The 19,826-nt window shown below is 38.5% G+C and overlaps 1 protein-coding gene across 1 annotated transcript; it reads left to right on the forward strand.

Annotated features, from left to right (window-relative positions):
• The first annotated feature begins 1,852 nt into the window (after nucleotides 1-1,852).
• LOC122656987 (ras-related protein RABD1-like) lies at nucleotides 1,853-18,652 on the forward strand. The gene is made up of 8 exons (XM_043851710.1): nucleotides 1,853-1,996; nucleotides 2,097-2,169; nucleotides 2,308-2,355; nucleotides 2,468-2,515; nucleotides 3,750-3,821; nucleotides 7,383-7,538; nucleotides 12,263-12,366; nucleotides 18,360-18,652. Exons 1-8 carry the CDS (start codon nucleotides 1,983-1,985, stop codon nucleotides 18,451-18,453), a joined length of 609 nt encoding a protein of 202 aa, XP_043707645.1. The 5' UTR covers nucleotides 1,853-1,982; the 3' UTR covers nucleotides 18,454-18,652.
• Nucleotides 18,653-19,826: the final 1,174 nt, after the last annotated feature.

The raw sequence follows: 19,826 nt of genomic DNA on the forward strand, positions 1-19,826 counted from the left end.
GGTACAGGAATGGGTTAACCCATCTTTGGGTCAAATAGAGTCAAATGGGCCCTCAAGTTGAATGGGCCTCTTAACTAAATGGGCATGCCCATAGGTTTCAAATAGAAAAGAACCCACTTGGGGATGGGTCCATCCACCATGGGATTATAAGCCCATCACACGCTCCCTTAAATAAGGGGGACCCACAAATAGAATATTTCCAACTCAACTAAAATACCCCGGGCGGTCTAAATCTTGACCCGCACTTCGAGGGCATCGAGGAAAAAGATAAATAAATAAGCCAAGGGCTAAAACTTACTTCTCCATTGCCATGGTGTGTCAATGGTAAGCCCGTATCATGGTCAATAATTTGTAACTGGGTTTGACCACCAGTGAGAACAGCTCACTAGCACGTGGCAGTGATAACCACACGTCACGGGGAAGAAATAATAATTAATTATGATCCGGGGTGCGGGTATAACATCCTCCCCACCTTACAAGAAATTTCGTCCCCGAAATTTGAGGCAGCTAGGGTCTCAAGTGAGAAGGGCTGTTGGATAACAACATCCCAGGTCACCCACATCTTGAACTAAGTCAAAGGTCGGGTCAAGATGAGGAGTGCCTACGTGGCACAGCAAGTCAGGTTCCACAATTCTCTTTTCCTAATCACACAGTGCTTTCCAGATGGGTTCAAGCCCTAACCGATTTGGGAAAACAATTTTCAGTTTCAAACCCTAAACGGTTTGAGGAAGATGAGGGCAATTTGATCATTTTATTCTTTAGTTTTGATGGATTTTTATCAGAGGGGCATTTTGATCATTAGATTCTGATACATCCAAGATTCACCGGACCAATCAGCGGCTGCCACGTGTCACCGAGCGACCCGCTCCAGAACCAAGGAGGACCAACCAGGGGTTCCACCCGGGCGCGGCCAGACCCAGGCGCGGCCTACACCCAGGCGCTGCCTCTCACTCAGGCACTGCCTGCACCCAGGCGCGGCCTCTCACCTAGGCGCGGCCTGCACCCAGGCGCGGCATCGTGGACGCAGACGTGATGTACACGGGACACCGGGGCTACTCGTCTATGACCCAATCGTGTCACTACAGACTCATGTCACCACCAGGACTCTAGGCCACCGCTTAGAAGTCCCGTCACCCAAACGGATTCAAGCATCAATGACGTTATCACCACACGCGGGTATCTATCCACCAAGGATCTTGATACCACCAGGACACTCCCTCCCGCGGGGAGATGGCCAATCAGGATAGAGCCCCGTTACCCAGGGCCTCTATCTACTCAACGGCACAATCGCCATCAAACTGGGACTCTCCACACCGCCATACACTACTATAAAAGGCAAGGTACACAACCCCATTGAGGGGACATCTAAACTCATATTGAATAATCACTATTCATATGTTTGCTCAGGAGATCTAACTTTGGCATCGGAGAGCCCTAGGCCGGAACCACACCGGTTCTCTCTGTTGATCCCTTGGTCCACTTGCAGGTGACGGCACTCGTAGGACCGCTCGACGATTTCTTGACGCAACAGATTTCTTGAAACTAATGTCTAACATACCAAATTAACGGATTGGACCAAAGTGCTACACTATTTTGAAAGTAGGAAGAATTTGCAATTAGAAAAGTTGTAGGGGACATTTGGACAAATAGGCATTTTCAGGGTGCATTTTTTAAAAATCCAAAATAAAATTTCCTCTTTAAATAATGAGAGAATGATACGGTTGGCGTTTATGTTGACATAATGACATCTAAGCGACATTACTAATAGCAGAGAACGAAACAGTTTATTTAGTGAGGAGAGAGAAAGGGGGCCAGATAGATATTTAACGTGGAGGGGAGAGTGGAATGGATATAAAACGTGGGAGATCTGTTAACGGGTGAAGGAAAACCTCTTTCTTCTGCCTTCCAAACCAAATCAAACCAAACCCTAAGCAAGAAGAAATCTCTGTGTGCGCTTTATCTTTTAATCAAAATCTTCAAACATGGGCACCGAATAGTAAGATTCTTTCTTTAATCCATCTTCTTTGTCTACCTTTCTCTTCTTAAATATTATATGTTGTTATAAACTACATTGTTTCATATTCCGTGTTGGGCAGCGATTACCTTTTCAAGCTTCTGCTAATCGGAGACTCTTCTGTCGGAAAATCATGTCTTCTTATGAGATTCGCAGTAAGTTTGTATTTTAGAATTCCCACTATCAAGAGTTTCCGCTTTAGTTTTTGTAGATATACAAATAGTCATTTGGTTCCACTTTGATGATAATGTTTTTGTTATCGATATTGAAAACGGTTGTTGTTTTGTCTTTAGGATGATTCGTATGTTGACAGCTACATTAGTACAATTGGAGTTGATTTTGTGAGTTTTTTTTCTCTCTCATATTTATCCCTTTTTAAAATTTCAGATGTCTTTGACTGGTTTTAGTGATTATAATGTTTGGGGAAATTTCTTTTTAATTTATTTTTTACAGAAAATTAGGACGGTGGAGTTGGATGGAAAGACTATCAAGCTGCAAATTGTGAGTAATTTGAATTCCTAGTTTTCATAAATAATGTTTAAAAATTGGGCTTCTGTTATTCAATAGTTGCATTGACATGTATATGGGATGGTTTGGTAAATTCAAATTCTGTACCAGAGTTTTGTGAGATGTTACGTGATTTCGTTTTCTCTCTCACCAGTTTTAATCAGAATCCTAGAAATATTGCTATTTTTTAAAGTTCAGAGAATCTTCATATTGAACTGCAATGCGGGCCTGACATGTTGAACTGCAAAGCGAAGCATAATGCAAAGACATTATTAGCAAGTTACTTGTAGGATCTGACAATTAGCTGTAACTGCAATTTCCACTGCTGCTTACTCTTCATAGTAACAGTATAGCTGCTGAGATTTTAGTGATAGTTTAAGTACCTATCTTCCTATTCCTGGTCCACCATGTAGGCGTCATATCTCCTCAAAATGTTTCAGAAGCTTTTGGGATTTGTATCTCAGAACCTATGAATGACAGAAATGACCTTCAGCTCATATAAAATGTCTCTGAAAATTGGGGGATTCTGGAAAATTTGATGTTTACTGACTACTCAGTAGTAATGTTAAACTATTGCCTTCTGGGCCTGTCATTTTGGGAAGAACATCTTCAGTGGTACATTGTCTGAAGATTGTAACATTGCCTATTTCTCTTCTTAGATCTATGATATGACTTTCATTTGTGCTTGGAACAACCAAAGAACAAAATTTATAATGCTTTGAATATTAGCAAAGATTGGTATGGTTTCAGTCGGATCATCTGATGCCAGTGTCGGAGCTAATGTATCTGTCATACCAAGTGGATAGTCTAATCAGGTGGTAGCTTAGGATTTCTCTCCCTTGTTTGGATCTTCTAATTGTGAATTATCCAGATTATTATTGGTCAGAAGTGATATAATCTCCAAAACATGATACTTAAAGCCTTGTCTGCCTTCCAAGTATTAGGGTGCAGTCAAGTTGGTCCTTTGTCCTTAATCTGGTTTATTGGTTCAAGTGATTCAGTCAGAAGGGAGGTTTACAAGCCAAGTATTAGTAGAATGCAAACTAAATGCACAAACATTTGCTAATGGTATTCTGTAACCTATGTGAACCGTTCATGTTTGGCCACATTATTCACATAGGAGAACTGAGCCTGATTGGAATTATATATTGTCACATTTCGAGTAAAGAAAGCTTAATCTTGTTCCCTTTAACCTCTTAAAGTAATTTGTTTTGTTGTGTTTCTGTAGTGGGATACTGCAGGACAGGAGCGATTCAGGACTATAACCAGCAGTTATTACCGTGGAGCGCATGGAATCATTGTATGGATTCCTTCCCAGTTAGTTTTGTATGCAAAATTCTTTTCTCTTCATTGACCTTGGCTTCGGGTGATCTTGTTGATATTTCATAAAAGTGAATACATTTATATACAGTTTGCTGCTGCCTCATCTTCATGTTTGTGCTTTTCTATTTATGCATTACTGTTTGAAAGGGCATGGAAGCTCTTTGTAAGAAATCCTTATCATAGGACTAATATTCATTTTTTTTGGTTGTTCTTATTAAGTTAGACTATTGCTTTATTATGTTTAATGCCCTTGTGGTATATATATTTTTTTAAGGGGGGGGGGGGGTGGGAGGTGTGGGGGCGGGGGGGGGGGGGAGGGGGAGAGAACCAGACTATAAGTTGCTAAGGGCTTTTTAGAGCGTTCAACAACTTCAGAAAATGATTTCCCTTGAAATTTGCAGGATGTTGTTATACGGGATTTTCCCTCAAAGTAAAATGCTTTTCTGAATTTTAAATTTCCTTTTTAAGAGATAACCGCCTTTGTTCCTTTCTTTTCTTTTCCTTGGGGGGGGGGGAGGCGTGGAGAAGGTCCCTCACAAATGCATCCTGTATTTCAGTTGATGGCACTTGGATAAAGGAGCTCAGAAAGTATGATTTAAAACTCGTCGCCAGTAATATGTGTATCTTCCTTAAACTCTTTCTTTCACCCTTTCACAAAGATCTTTTAAAAGAGTTTCTGGTATTATGATATGACAATTTTAAAACAAGTTAAAATATTTTAGCTCTTAATTGTTTGTTGTTTCCTTTTTTATCCCCACCTCCCCCCCCCTGTGGTAAAATCCAAAAGAAAACTTAAATCCTCAGACTTGTTAGCATTTATTTTTGACTCAAGAAAATCACTGAATTTGATTGATGACTGTGCATTAGACATATTATTAATGGGGTTTGTAGCCACCTAATGGATTGGGGGATTAAAAAACCAATAAAATCCAGAATCGCAGGATAGGAACAGAACCAGTGATTGGGGGGTGGGTGGGTGGGATGAACCCAAAAACCCTCCCAGATACTCTAATGGTCGGATTAAAACTAATTTAAGAATTATGAAAACTGAGAAGAGATTCCAGAAGGTAGAGATTTATAAATTAAATAAAATCTGGAGATCAGATTAGCTTCAAACTGAAATTGAGTTTCACCTAGGGGTAATCAATTAATTCCCAAAATTGGGTTCACAGTTAATGGACAGATTTAAAGCGTAATCAGAAGAACTCATGTCTGTTTTAACACATAGGCAGAATTAAGGTGATTTTGAGTAGCAGCAGTTCTATGCATCAGAACCAGCCCAAACCCAGGTCGAGTACTCGAGTGTCCCTCTCAAGAGGACCTTGAAATCCCCTAAAGTTGGTTCTAATCAGATAAGCCAAACAGTCTCAAGTGTAAGAACAAGGTTGGCTGAAAACTGGGTTAAAACAGGGATGCCAGCAGCGGTTAAATTTGAGATTGTGGATGTTTGAAATATCAAGAATGGATTACCAATAGTAATCACACATCTGTGAATGAAGTCTAAGCAACTCAGAGAATGAAATCCAAACAATAATACCGATTGATGAGTTGTGAAAGCAGTACCTTTATGACCAGAAAAGCAGAGTATAGAGAAAGAGGATAATCGAAGTAGCAATGGCATCACACCCAAGGCTTCTCACCCCAACAACTGAATCACACGGCCCTCTGAAGGAAACTCTTCAAATCTCATTAATCTTCAATCAATCGTTCTCAATGGCGAATTTCCCTTATAAGTGATTTATAGAAACTGAAATTAAAATCCTAATCTAATTAGGAAAAGTAAATCCTATTGGCTATTACAAATCATAACTGAAATAGGAATTAAAAATAACTAAAACTAAGCCTAACAAGTCTCCACACAATTGATAATTAAACTCCAACTTGATCTCCAAGCTAGCTAGCTGTGGGGCTCATAATATATGCAGGTCGATCTCCTCATAATATGCTGGCTCAATATGGGTTGGAATAAACCCTGGATATGGACCAGGTACATGTGCACCTTCGAGCCCAATTGAATGACCATATTTGCATCAACCCGATTTAAGAGAAAATCAATAACTTGATTAAAACAAATGCAATTGCCTGAAAACCCTGGTCGAGTGGTCTATTAATCAAGGGAAATATCAAAACAAAGTTTGGTTGAAATCTGATGGCTAGATTCAAAGTTATGAAACAATCCTATTTGAACTGGAAAGTTCAAGCACTGCAGAATCGGTGGCAGTATTTAGGATTTTAAATCAGAATTGAAGTAAGGTACTATTCAGTTAATCAAGCAAGTAACTGAAAGCAGAAATTAGAAACTGAATCAGATTCAGAAAACCAGAATATGAAGAAGTAGGATTTATGAAATTAGATTTTTTAGGTTTATAAAACAGGAATTGAAACTAGAATTAGAAATAAGAAAGCAGAATAATAAAATGAAGTTTAATTAGGGCAGCAACCTATGTATCAGACAGTTCAAAATTTTGGCCGAAATGTTGAAATTTCCATGGCATATTTCAGTTTCTTCACTTGTCGAAAAAATGGCATGCGAATTGAGGGGTCTTCAATGTTTTGTTTTTCCCTGCTGAAATGGACCATATTTCGGTGCCATTTCAGTTTTGACTAGGGTCGAAATCCCAGTTGACACCAAAATCCTGAACCTTGGTATCAGATCAGCATATCAAATAAACAAAACAGAATTAAAGGACGATAAGAAACAGGTAATCGCAGGGTATGAAAGTTCAAGAAATTTCTGACCTAAATTTTGATGTAGAAAAGATAGAAGAACCAGATTAGGAATCCGCCAGAACCTCCCTTTTTAATCTACAGAAGTACTGCTCAGAATCCACTGAGTGATCACTCTTTTGAATACACAAGATTATGGCCTGAAATCCACAAAACTAGAATAACAACTTAGCTTTTTCTTTTTTTTCATTCATTGAAAAATCGATGGGGAAGACTTAGCCCCTTCCATGCACATATAGATGTGTGCTGGACAGACCCAGACTCATCATAGGAAAGGCTAGAGCCATTCCTGGACAGGACAGAAAAGAAAGAAATCAAAACAGACTAGGAAAACTCCCCCAATCAATAACTGTGTTTGGAGAAAGTCTGACCAAACGACTTTAAATAATACAGAAAAGACAACCCAAACAGGACTGCAATTAAATAATCTAGTTACAGCCTAAGTAATGATAACGACAGTTAATAAAAAAATATGAGGAAAATAAGGCTGCTAAGAAGACCACACAATCTGGACACTGAGGTGGCCCAGTTTCTTGATCCAGTTCTGACCCAGCCGATAGCCCTGGTCTGCGGGCCTGCGGGCCTGCGACCCTTCTTCTTTGTCCTTTCTGATCTGCATCAATAATGTTCAGTGAAAAAGCTGGTTTGTGGTCCTTTTCGAACTGTGCAATCATTTGGTTACGCCGTTACGGTAATAGCTTTGGGTTGTGAAATTTAGGGAGAATAAAGGGCAATAGGTTTTTCTTATTGTTTCAGTTGTGTTCAACTTCCAGTATGGTAACAGATTTCGCTGATTTTTGGATTTCAACAGATTGTCTATGATGTTACTGAGATGGAGAGTTTCAACAATGTCAAGCAGTGGTTAAATGAGATTGATAGATATGCCAATGATAGTGTATGCAAGCTTCTAGTTGGAAACAAATGTGATTTGGTTGAGAACAAGGTTGTGGATACACAAACTGCAAAGGTAATTTGTTATGACTTTACATCTATGGCAAGGTTGAATTTAGTCTGTTAACTGTCTCAATCTGTATTTGTTGGCGTTCATTATGTCTTCCTGCCTTCCCCCCTCCCCTCCAAAGAAATGAATAATATATTTCATTGGAAATAATGAAAGGTTGAAAAGAAACAAATAAATCACATAAAATATAACAGCTACAAGAAGGTCCTATGGAGCCAATCCCACCTTAGAACTTCAAGCAACCCAGACCCTACCTCTCCAAAACAGAACCATCCGATAAATGGCCCAACCTAGAGTGACTCTCTAATCTCTATACACTCCATCTCTTGCCAACCTTCCTGATTTTGGCATCCACTAAAATAAAATATTCCTCATACAAATGTACCTTGCCCTCCCAATTAGGGTAATATTTCAATGGCCTGGGTGTGCTTATTATTACCAACCAGTAACAATAACGGAATCCCCCTCAATAAATAAGGAAGGATAAACAGTCGATTGTGATCACAGTCAGTGGGAGGAATCCAGTGATGTGGCTGTTTTAATATATGGACCTGATCTAACGATCCTCAGATGTTCTTTCTGGTTCATAAGTCAATCATCTTTTCTTGACTGATTAGTTATGTGATCGAAACTTTTAACCGTGGAGCAAGTGATCAAGTGATTTTAGAGGTTAACAGGCGTGTGTTAGAAGTATCATAGTACTAAATTTCAACACTTGGCTGAAATATGCTGACATATTCTGATTTCCGCTGACTGATACAGATTCTGTTGTGATATACCTGCCACGATTTGTTGATGGGAATTTGGATTCTAAGTATCGTTTAGGTCATGTCTGACTGGAACAAAAGTTAATTATTTTGATGGATATGTTCGTTTTCATGTTATCTGGGCTGCTTTTATGAATTACGAGTGTGCTATTGATCCTGATGCAGGTTCATCATAGATATTGGCTTATTTCTTTAGAAATAGGCCTAGGGTTGGGTTATATACATGTTGGGCCTTTGTTCCCAAGGATTTTCTATGTATTAGGCCACTTTAATGAGCTTAAACTAGGGGTACATAGGTTGCATACGGGATTAGCCGAATACTTAGTTTATTTTTATGTTTTTAATTGAACCAGTTTAAATTGGTTGCATCCAATTGGTTCAATTGGTTTAATTTAAGTGAAGTGATCCTATTGGCTAAGAGATTCTTATATCCTATTGGCTACTAGGGAATCTTCTTTATTTTAAGTAGTTTAAGTTGTTTTAAGTCGTTAGGACTCTATTTTGAGTCTATTTCAGTTTCCTAGTCAGTTTAAGTTAGCTAATAGGTTTAGGATTGGGTTAGGCCATTCCTTTTTAGTGTCTAAGTCTAATTTTGAGTATTTTATATAAGGTTCTAAGGGGGCCAAGTATTGAATACGAATTTGATTAATAAAAATTAGCTTTATGCTTGCTGCCTTTGCTCCATCATGAGTGTGCCTTGTGAGTAATATCAAGGTTGAAGGGATTGGTGGATCTCCAATCGACTCCTTGCATCGTGAAGATCGGGAGGGCTGCTACTTATCTCCTTGCATCGTGAAGATCGGGAGACCCCATTGTTCATCTTCAAAGCTGCTGCCATTGAAGACCTGCAACAAGTAAGAAATTCTACAACTATTCTTCTTCCTTCTAGAAGGTCACATACAAGGTGATTTTTGAGATCTACCAAACCAGCCATCCGATTGAACTCAGATTTTCACCATACCTCTATTAACCCTAATTTGGGAAGTGATTCAAAGTTGACCTAATTCCTGTGGCCTGATTTGAATATATTCTCATAGTTCCCATTCTGCCCCTACCTCCATTAAAGCACAGTTTCAGACCTTCAACCATACTCGATTCTGATTTCATGCTCAGAATAAGTAGTTGATTTCATGACATGTTAATTCTGAAATTAGTAACCTAATCATATCTCTAAACCCTAGAATCCCCTTCTTCTACCTCCATTAAGAATTGTCTCAAATAACCTTATCTTGCTGCCCAACTCACCTAACCTACTTCCATTCACTCAAACATCATAAAACCTATACCATTAGACTTCCCTACACCTGCCCATCATTACTATATAAGACAACCATAACCTAAACCTAACTTTAACCCTAATTTTGACATAAAACTCAAGTTTCACCCATTCGGATGACCTATTCAGATTAGATCCTGGTTGAACTGGCTCCTAGTAGGTCTCCTACCTATCTAGGACTACATTAAATTGGTATCAGAGCTATGGCGGAGGGAAACTCCAACCAAGCCTTGAAAGACCCACCTCTCTTCGTTTTCAAGACCCAAGTTCGTCTACCCAATGGGAGTATAACCATCTTAGTTGTTGATGAGAGGAGACGTAATAATATTATTTCACAATCTGTGATGGATATGTTGTCCCAATCAGGAGAGATTTGCATCGAGCCTACAGGTAAAGTTTGTGTTGAATTTGGGTGTTCTTCATACCATGATGGTGCTTGGTGTAAGCCGGTACCATCTCCAAGGAGCTTTATTGCAGGAGGTTGCAATTGGTTGGACGAGTGACAAGGCTGGATTGAACCTGAAAACAACTCGTGTGTCCTACCTGATCGACAACGTCTATACCATTTGTTTACTCTAAAAAGGTTACAACCAAAGGTAACCACATCGATTGTACAACCACAGGGACTGCCGAACATGTCTACTCAAACACAAGTGGCATCAATTGTGTATGAAGCTTCACCAATGGCGGATGTACCAACAGAAGATTCTACCAACGCAGTAGTTGAGATCATGGTTGAGAAGCTCGGCCATCAAATTAATGTGGAGGTCCAAAACACAATTGTAGAAGATTCTACTGAAAAGGTATACATTGAAGAGAACAAAATAGATAAAGCTGAACCAGTAGAAGATGAAAAGCTGATTGAGAGCATTCCAAAGGAAAACAATGACCTTAAAGATGCAGCTCTTGAAGAGGTGGAGCTTGTGTCTCATGCATTAGATGAGAAGGTTGCTAACACTGAAGGCTCTATGGACGAAACATTGATAGTTGTTGTTGATCCAAAGAAAGAACACATAGAGTTTGTTATGCCACCATAGTTCTTCGAAGAGAAAGCTCCACGCATTGAAGACTTTATCCCCAATGTTCCTGCCTCATCGGAATTTTGTTTGGGGATGGTCAAAACTGCTAATCACATGTTGATTCTCCCTCATCACTGCAAAATTCGAGGACGAATTTTTTCAAGTTGGGGAGAGTTGATGCAGGTTCATCATAGATATTGGCGTATTTCTTTAGAAATAGGCCTAGGGTTGGGTTATATACATGTTGGGCCTTTGTTCCCAAGGGTTTTCTATGTATTAAGCCACTTTAATGAGCCTAAACTAGGGGTACATAGGTTGCATACGGGATTAGCCCAATACTTAGTTTATTTTTATGTTTTTAATTGAACCGGTTTAAATTGGTTGCATCCAATTGGTTCAATTAGTTTAATTTAAGTGAAGTAATCCTATTGGCTAAGAGATTCTTATATCCTATTGGCTACTAGGGAATCTTCTTTATTTTAAGTAGTTTAAGTTGTTTTAAGTCGTTAGGACTCTATTTTGAGTCTATTTCAGTTTCTTAGTCAGTTTAAGTTAGCTAATAGGTTTATGATTGGATTAGGCCATTCCTTTTTAGTGTCTAAGTCTAATTTTGAGTCTTTTATATAAGGTTCTAAGGGGGTCAAGTATTGAATACGAATTTGATTAATAAAAATTAGCTTTATGCTTGCTGCCTTTGCTCCATCGTGAGTGTGCCTTGTGAGTAATATCAAGGTTGAAGGGATTGGTGGATCTCCAATCGACTCCTTGCATCGTGAAGATCGGGAGGGCTGCTACTTATCTCCTTGCATCGTGAAGACCGGGAGACCCCATTGTTCATCTTCAAAGTTGCTACCATTGAAGACCTGCAACAAGTAAGAAATTCTGCAACTATTCTTCTTCCTTCTAGAAGGTCACATACAAGGTGCTTTTGGAGATCTACCAAACCAGCCATCCGATTGAACTCAGATTTTCACCATACCTCTATTAACCCTAATTTGGGAAGTGATTCAAATTTGACCTAAATCCTGTGGCCTGATTTGAATATATTCTCATAGTTCCCATTCTGCCCCTACCTCCATTAAAACACAGTTTCAGACCTTCAACCATAGTCGATTCTGATTTCATGCTCAGAATAAGTAGTTGATTTCATGACATGTTAATTCTGAAATTAGTAACCTAATCATATCTCTAAACCCTAGAATCCCCTTCTTCTACCTCCATTAGGAATTGTCTCAAATAACCTTATCTTGCTGCCCAACTCACCTAACCTACTTCCATTCACTCAGACATCATAAAACCTATACCATTAGACTTCCCTACACCTGCCCATCATTACTATATAAGACAACCCTAACCTAAACCTAACTTTAACCCTAATTTTGACATAAAACTCAAGTTTCACCCATTCGGATGACCTATTCAGATTAGATCCTGGTTGAACTGGCTCCTAGTAGGTCTCCTACCTATCTAGGACTACATTAGATCCATTTATTGTGGTAGAAAATTTTGCATCAGGTGTCTTTGAGTTAATCAAGTAGTTATGAACATCTGTGTGGTTAAAGAGGATCTGAACTCTGTACCGATGGCAGCTTATTGTTTTCCTCAGTACATTATTATTTTTGCATTTTTGGACTGACTTGATTCTGACTGTTTCAAATGAACCTGCAGGCATTTGCGGATGAACTTGGGATCCCTTTCCTTGAGACCAGTGCCAAAGATGCAATTAATGTAGAGCAGGCTTTCTTGACCATGGCTAGTGAGATCAAGAAAAGGTAAACTATAGATAACTTTTTCTTTGGTTTAAAAAAAAAAAAAAAAAAAAAAACTAGTAGTGCGAATTGAGAAAAGAGAGTTACCCCAAAATGACTATTTTAGATATCTGGGGTCAATCATAAATAAAGAAGGTGATAGAGGATGACGTTTCAGAGAGAATTAAAGTGGGTTGGATGAAGTAGAGAGGTGCATCCGGAGTGCTGTGTGATCGACGCATTCTTGTAAAGTTTAAAGGAAAGTTCTATAGGACTGTTGTACGACTGGCTTTGATGTATGGGGCAGAATGTTGGCGGTTAAAAAGTGTCATATTGAGAAGCTATGTGTAGCTGAGATGAGGATGTTAATATGGATGTGCAGAAAAACTAGGAAAGATAAAGTAATGAATGTATTAGAGCTAACTTGGGAGTTGCCCCGATCAATGACAAGCTCCGAGAGAGTTGGTTGAGGTGGTATGGTTATGTACAACGGAGGCCTAGGGATGCCCCAGTAAGGAGTGATATGATTCCGATTGAAGGAGATAAAAGAGCTAGGTGCAGGCCTAAAATGATCATAGGAGAAGTTGTGAGAAAGGACATGCATAGTCTAGCTCTTGTGCCAAGTATGACCTCTGATAGAGCCTATTGGAGGCCAAGGATCCATGTAGCAGGCCTCATTTAGTTGGGATTCTCCTGTCTTGCTGGGCTGTGCCTCTTTCCTCTTACTTTCATTTTTCATTTTTCTTTTTATTTTCCATCTTTTCATTTGTCATTTTCCATTTGCCATTTTCCATTTCTCATCTCATTTCCCTTCGCTCTTTTCACATCTCTTCATTCCCCTTTTTTTGTATAGACCTCAGTTTTCCTTACTTTGTTTTGTTTGGATCCATGTAGCCGACCCCATTAAGTTGGGATAAGGCTGAGTTTGTTGTTGTTGTTGTACGAGTGCTTCTTATCTTTCACATTAACTGTATTTTCTGGTTGGGTTCTATTGAATATGATTCTTGTTCGAAATCTGTTCATTTCTTTCATTCTTGGTGGAAATGATTATTACTTTTACAATTTCTCACCCTTGATATACCTTGGGAATTTATTTTCGAATGCTCTTTTTTGAAAGAGGGGGGGGGGCAGGAGTTATGATAACTTTTATCGTAAATAAAGAGGGTGACTGGAATCACAGCTTTGGGAACTAGGATTATGCCACTCAAACAAGTGGCAGTTAAAATATAAGGCATGTTCTTCAGGACCCTTTGTAGGAAATAGGCAACTTGATAATGTTATTATTGTCGCCAATGAATGTGCAGCAGGCAAAGCAGTCTTGTGAGAATAGCCAATTTAAAGTGACTTAGAAAAGCCTATGATAATGTCTATTGGGACTTTATTGAAAATGACTAAAGGGATGCAATTTCTTCACTAGTCACTAAAAACGAAATTCCAAGATATATCTTTTGGCCTTTGAAAGAAGTAGAACAAAGTGATATCATTTTCCCTTTCCTATTCAGTGGCATGAGTGATGTCCGTAGTGAGCTTTTGAGCAAAGCAGAGCCTTTGAATCTATTTTGAGTTTTCTAGGTGAGTAAAGAGAGGGTAGTGATATTGAGAAAAGCCATAACAAAATCATGAATTAAAAAAGCCTATCATTATCTCTAGGGACTTTCTTGAAAATGGATGAAGGGATTTAACTTGGATATAAATTAGATTCTAAACGATGCCTTGTGGCCTTTGAGGCTTTGAAATAGCAAGGCAATATGATATTGTTTCTCCTTTTTCCATTCAACAGTTTAAGTGTCCTTAGTGCAAGTTTTGCATTCTCCAGATTTGAGCTTCTCCAACTAAAATCATCTGTCGAATAGAATCGTTTCATTTGGAATCTGAAATATCTCCCGAAGCTGGAGATGGCCTATTCTCTATCCTGCTTCCTGCACATAATCTGAGTGCGAGGTATTAGGGTCTTGGCTCTTGAGGAAAACAAACTCTTCAAATCTGCTTTTAGTTTTTTATGAGTGAAGATAACATATTGTCGAATTGCGGATGTCACAATCTTATCTTTGGAGATCAACCCAGAAGATATTTCCAACCTGAGGAGCAAGCATTTTTAAATTGTTTTCAAAGTATGATTGTTCTTCAAGTTGATCTTGAGAAGTTAAGGGTTGCAGTTATTGATATTAAAGAGGAGTAGAGCCTCATAGTCTTCAACTGGAGCCTAGTTCATGTCTTGAGTTCTGGGACCTAGTCTTTAGAAATTTAGAAGATGATTGTCCTCTTGGAAGAAGAATTATATTTCTTTGGGAGGTAGAATACTCATCACCATATTATTTTTTTTTTTTTTGGGGGGTGGGGGTGGGGCGGGTATGATCATATTAATTGAATCTTAGGCATTACCTATCCGTGTTTATTACATGACGACTGAATAAAGAGATGGAGAGATTCATAAGAACAATTTTCTAGGAACCTGGCAAAAATTCGGAGAGACCATATGAACAAGTTGCATTTAATTTCAAAACTTTTGTTCTATCATGTTATATACTCATATTCACAAATTTAATTCTGAAAAAAGATGTTTGGGTTCCTAGGAGCCCAAATTGATGAGAGGAAGAAGTTGATAACCTGTGATTTCACGGCCTATATATTTGTGCTTTGGTAGTATTATACTTTAACAGATGTCATGCATGACTCGGTGTTGGTGAGTGATTGGAGGATTATAGGACATAATGTTGATATCCCCACCATTAATGCTACTTACAAGGCCTCTTAAGTCAAACATCAACCTTGTGCAGATGACTAATTTTATGTTTTGCTATGTTGTTATGATCGTTTGAAATAATGTGATAGCGGGTTGATTACAATCATACATCACATGGATTAGAAGAATTTAATAATGTTGTATCCTACTATTTTCAAAATTAGAGAATAATTGAACCATTGAAGTAACCTTGAACAACATCCTACTTGTCCTGGAGGCCTCTTTTGGTTTGAAGTAAAGAAGTAAAATCATATTCCAGGTTTTGATCTTGAGCCTGGTCGAAACCGAAATATTTCACGAAGCCTTGAAATTTAGGTAGTTGGTTTCAAGGTCCAAATGATTAAATTAGGTCCTGAAATGTCTAAAAAACCCTATTTTAGGCCCTCTAAACATAGCAGAACCGTTAGATTAAAAAAAAAAAAAAACAAAAAAAAAACACCCACAATGGTAGTTTGATTACAGACCTTAGTTTGGTAGTATATGCTGTATGTTGCTGAATGCATTCTCTAATATGGCCTATTACACACAAAATTTAGTATAGAACCCACATAAGTGAATTAAAATAACTTATATATGCATTAATGAATAGACGTATAATTATAAGCCATTACAGAATTATCAAATGTTTATACATGGTTCATTACAAAGAGTCAAAGATATGGGACTTAAGAATACATGCAAGTCACCCCTATGCTCATTCTGGAGTCCTAGTACCATATCAAGTTCTGAGCAAGATCAAAACCACTAGAATGTTGTTGCTGCTGCCGAAGCAAGTTTTGACTTGTGTCACAATGCTGGCCATGTCATGGTATGCTGGAAGAAATGCTCGAAGTCCTTCATAGCAGCCCTATAAATGTAATTGTCAACATACTAGAAGTACCCTAACCTAGGGTAGAGATCTTTGAACCGTGAAGAACTAGATCAAGAGCCATTGTAACTGGATGGTGGTTGTGGAGTCGACATCGGCATGTATGGTTGGGGCTGAGAAGGAGAAGATGCTGTCCACGAATGATGATCCACTATGTGATTAACCCTCACTTCACAGGAGTGCGCATCCGCGCACTTCTCAGCCATTGACTACCTTTGATGGGTTAGTAGAACTCAGAGTGTAATGATAAAGAAGAGCTGAATGGCCCATAGCCACCATACTCATCATACCTAGAGTAGTCGGAATAGGTGCTCTCTATGGCATATGATGGTGTGCGTCACTGCCCATGCACACTACTCTCCTCCAGACTCAAGCCTCAGAGAGTGCTAGTCAAGCTCGTAACATTGATATCCATGGATTCTATGCTATCTTCCTCCTCCTCAGGTGGTATGGATCGGTGGCTCAGGCCTCTTGAATCAATGAAAGCACCAATTGATACGATTGGCAGAACTCACCCTCATGAACCGGTCTACAAGGGGAGGAAACCCAATATTATATATGCCCACATCCAATCCCTTATGGGACCGATGTGGGTCTATTGTACATAACATTACCCCACCCTTTAACGGCTGACGTCCTCGTTGCCCTACTCCGGATCAGGTAGCCCTTTCTGCCTTTATGTGTGGGGGCATGTGCATCATGGTAAGCATTTGGTCGGGATGTCTGTGAATGAACTCGGTCATCTCGAGACACCATTATCTCGTCAACATCAACACCCATTTGACTAGCTATCTCAGGTCCGGGCCTACCCCCTAGGCCGATTTATGATAGGGTCACCTCAATCTACTCGACCTAAGTTTGGTGAAATTCTATTGGCTGGTTTGATCTCTACCACCTAAGTTACTAATTCTGATTTTATTGTTATTTTGAAGTAGTGCTGCAACCTGTCATCGATCCTACTGTAGAGTGGTTCTTACTTGAACCCCTTGGTATCAGAGCATCACGGTCACTCCATAGTTTTGCCATCTCCCCTTTAGTGTATCAATGTACTGCAGCTTATTTTTTGTTGGGGCAAATAAACATTCATCAGTTCATATGCAAAGGGTCCCTTCACTATTCATAGAAAAAGGTTCCCTTCACTCCTGGGTTTTGCCAACCTTCTCCAGTGTCAAGCATGCTTTGGTAGTATGGTCCCTTAGTGGCATTTGATAGGATGCTATGATAAAAGAATTACTTCGAGATGGCGTCACCCACTTTACCTTTCCTTAGCTTTCTTTATCTTCTATATGGTAGGATCGTGATGGACCACGATGGGATCATCATCATTATCAGCATCATCATCTACTATTGGTGTTGGGGTTGTCCCCACACTCTGTGATCTCTGGAAAGGCAACTCCGCTTGCCTCTGCTTCTTCCTCCTCTCCCTTGCCTCTGGTGCAGTTGCTCTAGAGCCAGAGGAACCATCTCCTTTCCCCATATTTGCAGTCCTAATATGTTCCATTTGATGTGTTACACAGGTCGCTGCCTGAGCCTTCCGTATTTGTCTCCTCTTGCCCCTGTCTCTACATCAGCAGGCATATAATCAGTATCAGATTCATCAGAGTTGGCCCATGTTGCTGGTGGGGGTCTCCCTAGCACTGCATCATCTTACTCCTCCCTTGCCCTTTGCTTTTCCAACTTCCTTTGTCTTCCTCCCTTCATGAGGGCGGCCATGGTCTTCTGTACCTCACTAGGAACCCTAGGGCATTTCGCCACATCCCTGTAGCCACTTCAGTATAATGTCCCTTCTGAGTTTATCATATTGCCACAATAATTATTTATTACATTATTACTTTTTCTTGTCATTCCCTATTGGTATGTCATGCTTCTATGCTATATCTCCACTCCACTATCAGCTATTCTGTAATGTTCAACCGGTCCATCGAAAAATTAATGCATAGATTATTAGCTATTCTACATCACTTAAGACTCTTAGGACAATTGAATATAACTATTTCCTAATTATTCCCTAACTTTTAAATTTTTTCCTAACAATAAATATTATAAATTTTAAAAAAATAATAATAATACCCTAATATATCAAATATAATCATGGAATAAGACATTAATCATCATCTTCAATTGTAAATACAACAATACTTCCATACATTTTAAAGAAATTTTCAAGCCAAAACAGAAATTTCCCCTATTTTCCAGGTTTTTCTGTAATTAAAAAAAAAATAAAATATTAATATGGGCCTAGGTAGATCAAGATCCTTTACATTTGTTAAGGAGTGTCCATCACTGCCACTGGAATCTCTTAGAAGAAAGGAGTGTACTTTTCAATTGCATTCAAATCCTTTCCACTATTGATAGTTTACTTTGTCACTTCGAAAATTTCATTGTCATTGTTAATTTTTTTTGCAGAATGGGAAACCAACCCAGTGCAAACAAAAATCCAGCAAACACTGTTCAAATGAAGGGACAACCAATTCAGCAAAAAGGCAACTGCTGTGGTTAACCATTGTTCTTGTATTTAATTTTTCTGTTATAGACGAAGCTAGACTCTGATCTTTAGTAAATATTTCATCGTTTTGTACCTTTTTTAGATACTCGACTTCTTAAACTGAAGATTATCAACCTTAACTCTTCTGTGTAAATACTGGAATTTGGTAATTGCTCATAAGCATACATAGCCTTGTTTAGAAAACATCAAGGTGGAAATTACTGTAGTAAGACAAATGTTTCTTCAAATGCCCCACTTTTTGCAAGATTGGCTGGGAAAACTTACCAGTAGAGCAAATTCTTTGTGAATCTGGAGTTGGTAGTGTTGATCACCAATTTCAGCATTTTAAAATTTTTATTTGGGTCACAACCATTAACATTAACTGAAACTATGATAAACATGATTGTTCATATATTTTTTTTAAATATTGGACCATCAAATGCTTCAAAAGATTCTGATTGAAAGGATATTTGTTTCAACTATCATATTTTAGCATTTTTAAATTCTGTGAGTTGGAACATGATTGTTCAATTATTAGTTTTTAAATTCTGGAACAACTAAAATTCTCTAGATCAATAATCATGACCATAGAAATCATCCATGAGATACTTCATCACATGATCAACTCCTCAATTGTAAGATTGGATTGCTTCAGATGATTAAATTGTACTATTGTAGTAGTTTGTGCCTACACTAGCTTGGAGACAACTTTCATTATTTTTTTCACCAAAATTACGTAGATGTTTTTGTTGTAATATTTTAAATTAAAATAGAATAATTCTAAGATATTGCATTATCAGATCAGGTTCTGTCAGATATCCGAATCCTTTTAGGATTGGTGTGATTATAAAAAAAAAAAAAAAAAAAGTGTGGTTTGCGAAAAAAAAATTCTGAAACTTGAATACTACCAGCAAATAAATGAGGGTCATCTAATAAAATCATGCCCCACTTAAATGAATATGTTTTATAAAAAATAAAAGGTGTGGTATTTTGAAATTCAAGTAAAAATTCTGAAGTAATTGAAATTCAAAATTGAACTAATGAATGAGGGCAAGAAAATAAAGTTATGCCTGGTTAGTGGTGGAAATGTCAAACAAAATGTTGCATTCCTACACCATAGATCATGCAGTACAGGTTTCAACAAAAACGAACGATAAGGGTAATACCTCGATAGCCACTGGTGCAAGTTCTCCGAAGGATAGCACTTGAATTGGCTCTTCATCATGGGCAACAAAGATCTATGTAGTGTAGATGTTCTTTTCAAGTAGGGTTTCAGAAACCTTAGCTCTCAAACACTAGAAAGAGAGGAAAGAGAAGAATTGGAGGAGAAAGCATGTCAGCCACGATTTTGGCAGTAAACCCTAGAAATCGTGTGTAGTGTGTTGTAG

The sequence above is a fragment of the Telopea speciosissima genome, chromosome 3 (genome assembly GCF_018873765.1).
Source record: "Telopea speciosissima isolate NSW1024214 ecotype Mountain lineage chromosome 3, Tspe_v1, whole genome shotgun sequence".
NCBI classification, from domain to species: domain Eukaryota; kingdom Viridiplantae; phylum Streptophyta; class Magnoliopsida; order Proteales; family Proteaceae; genus Telopea; species Telopea speciosissima.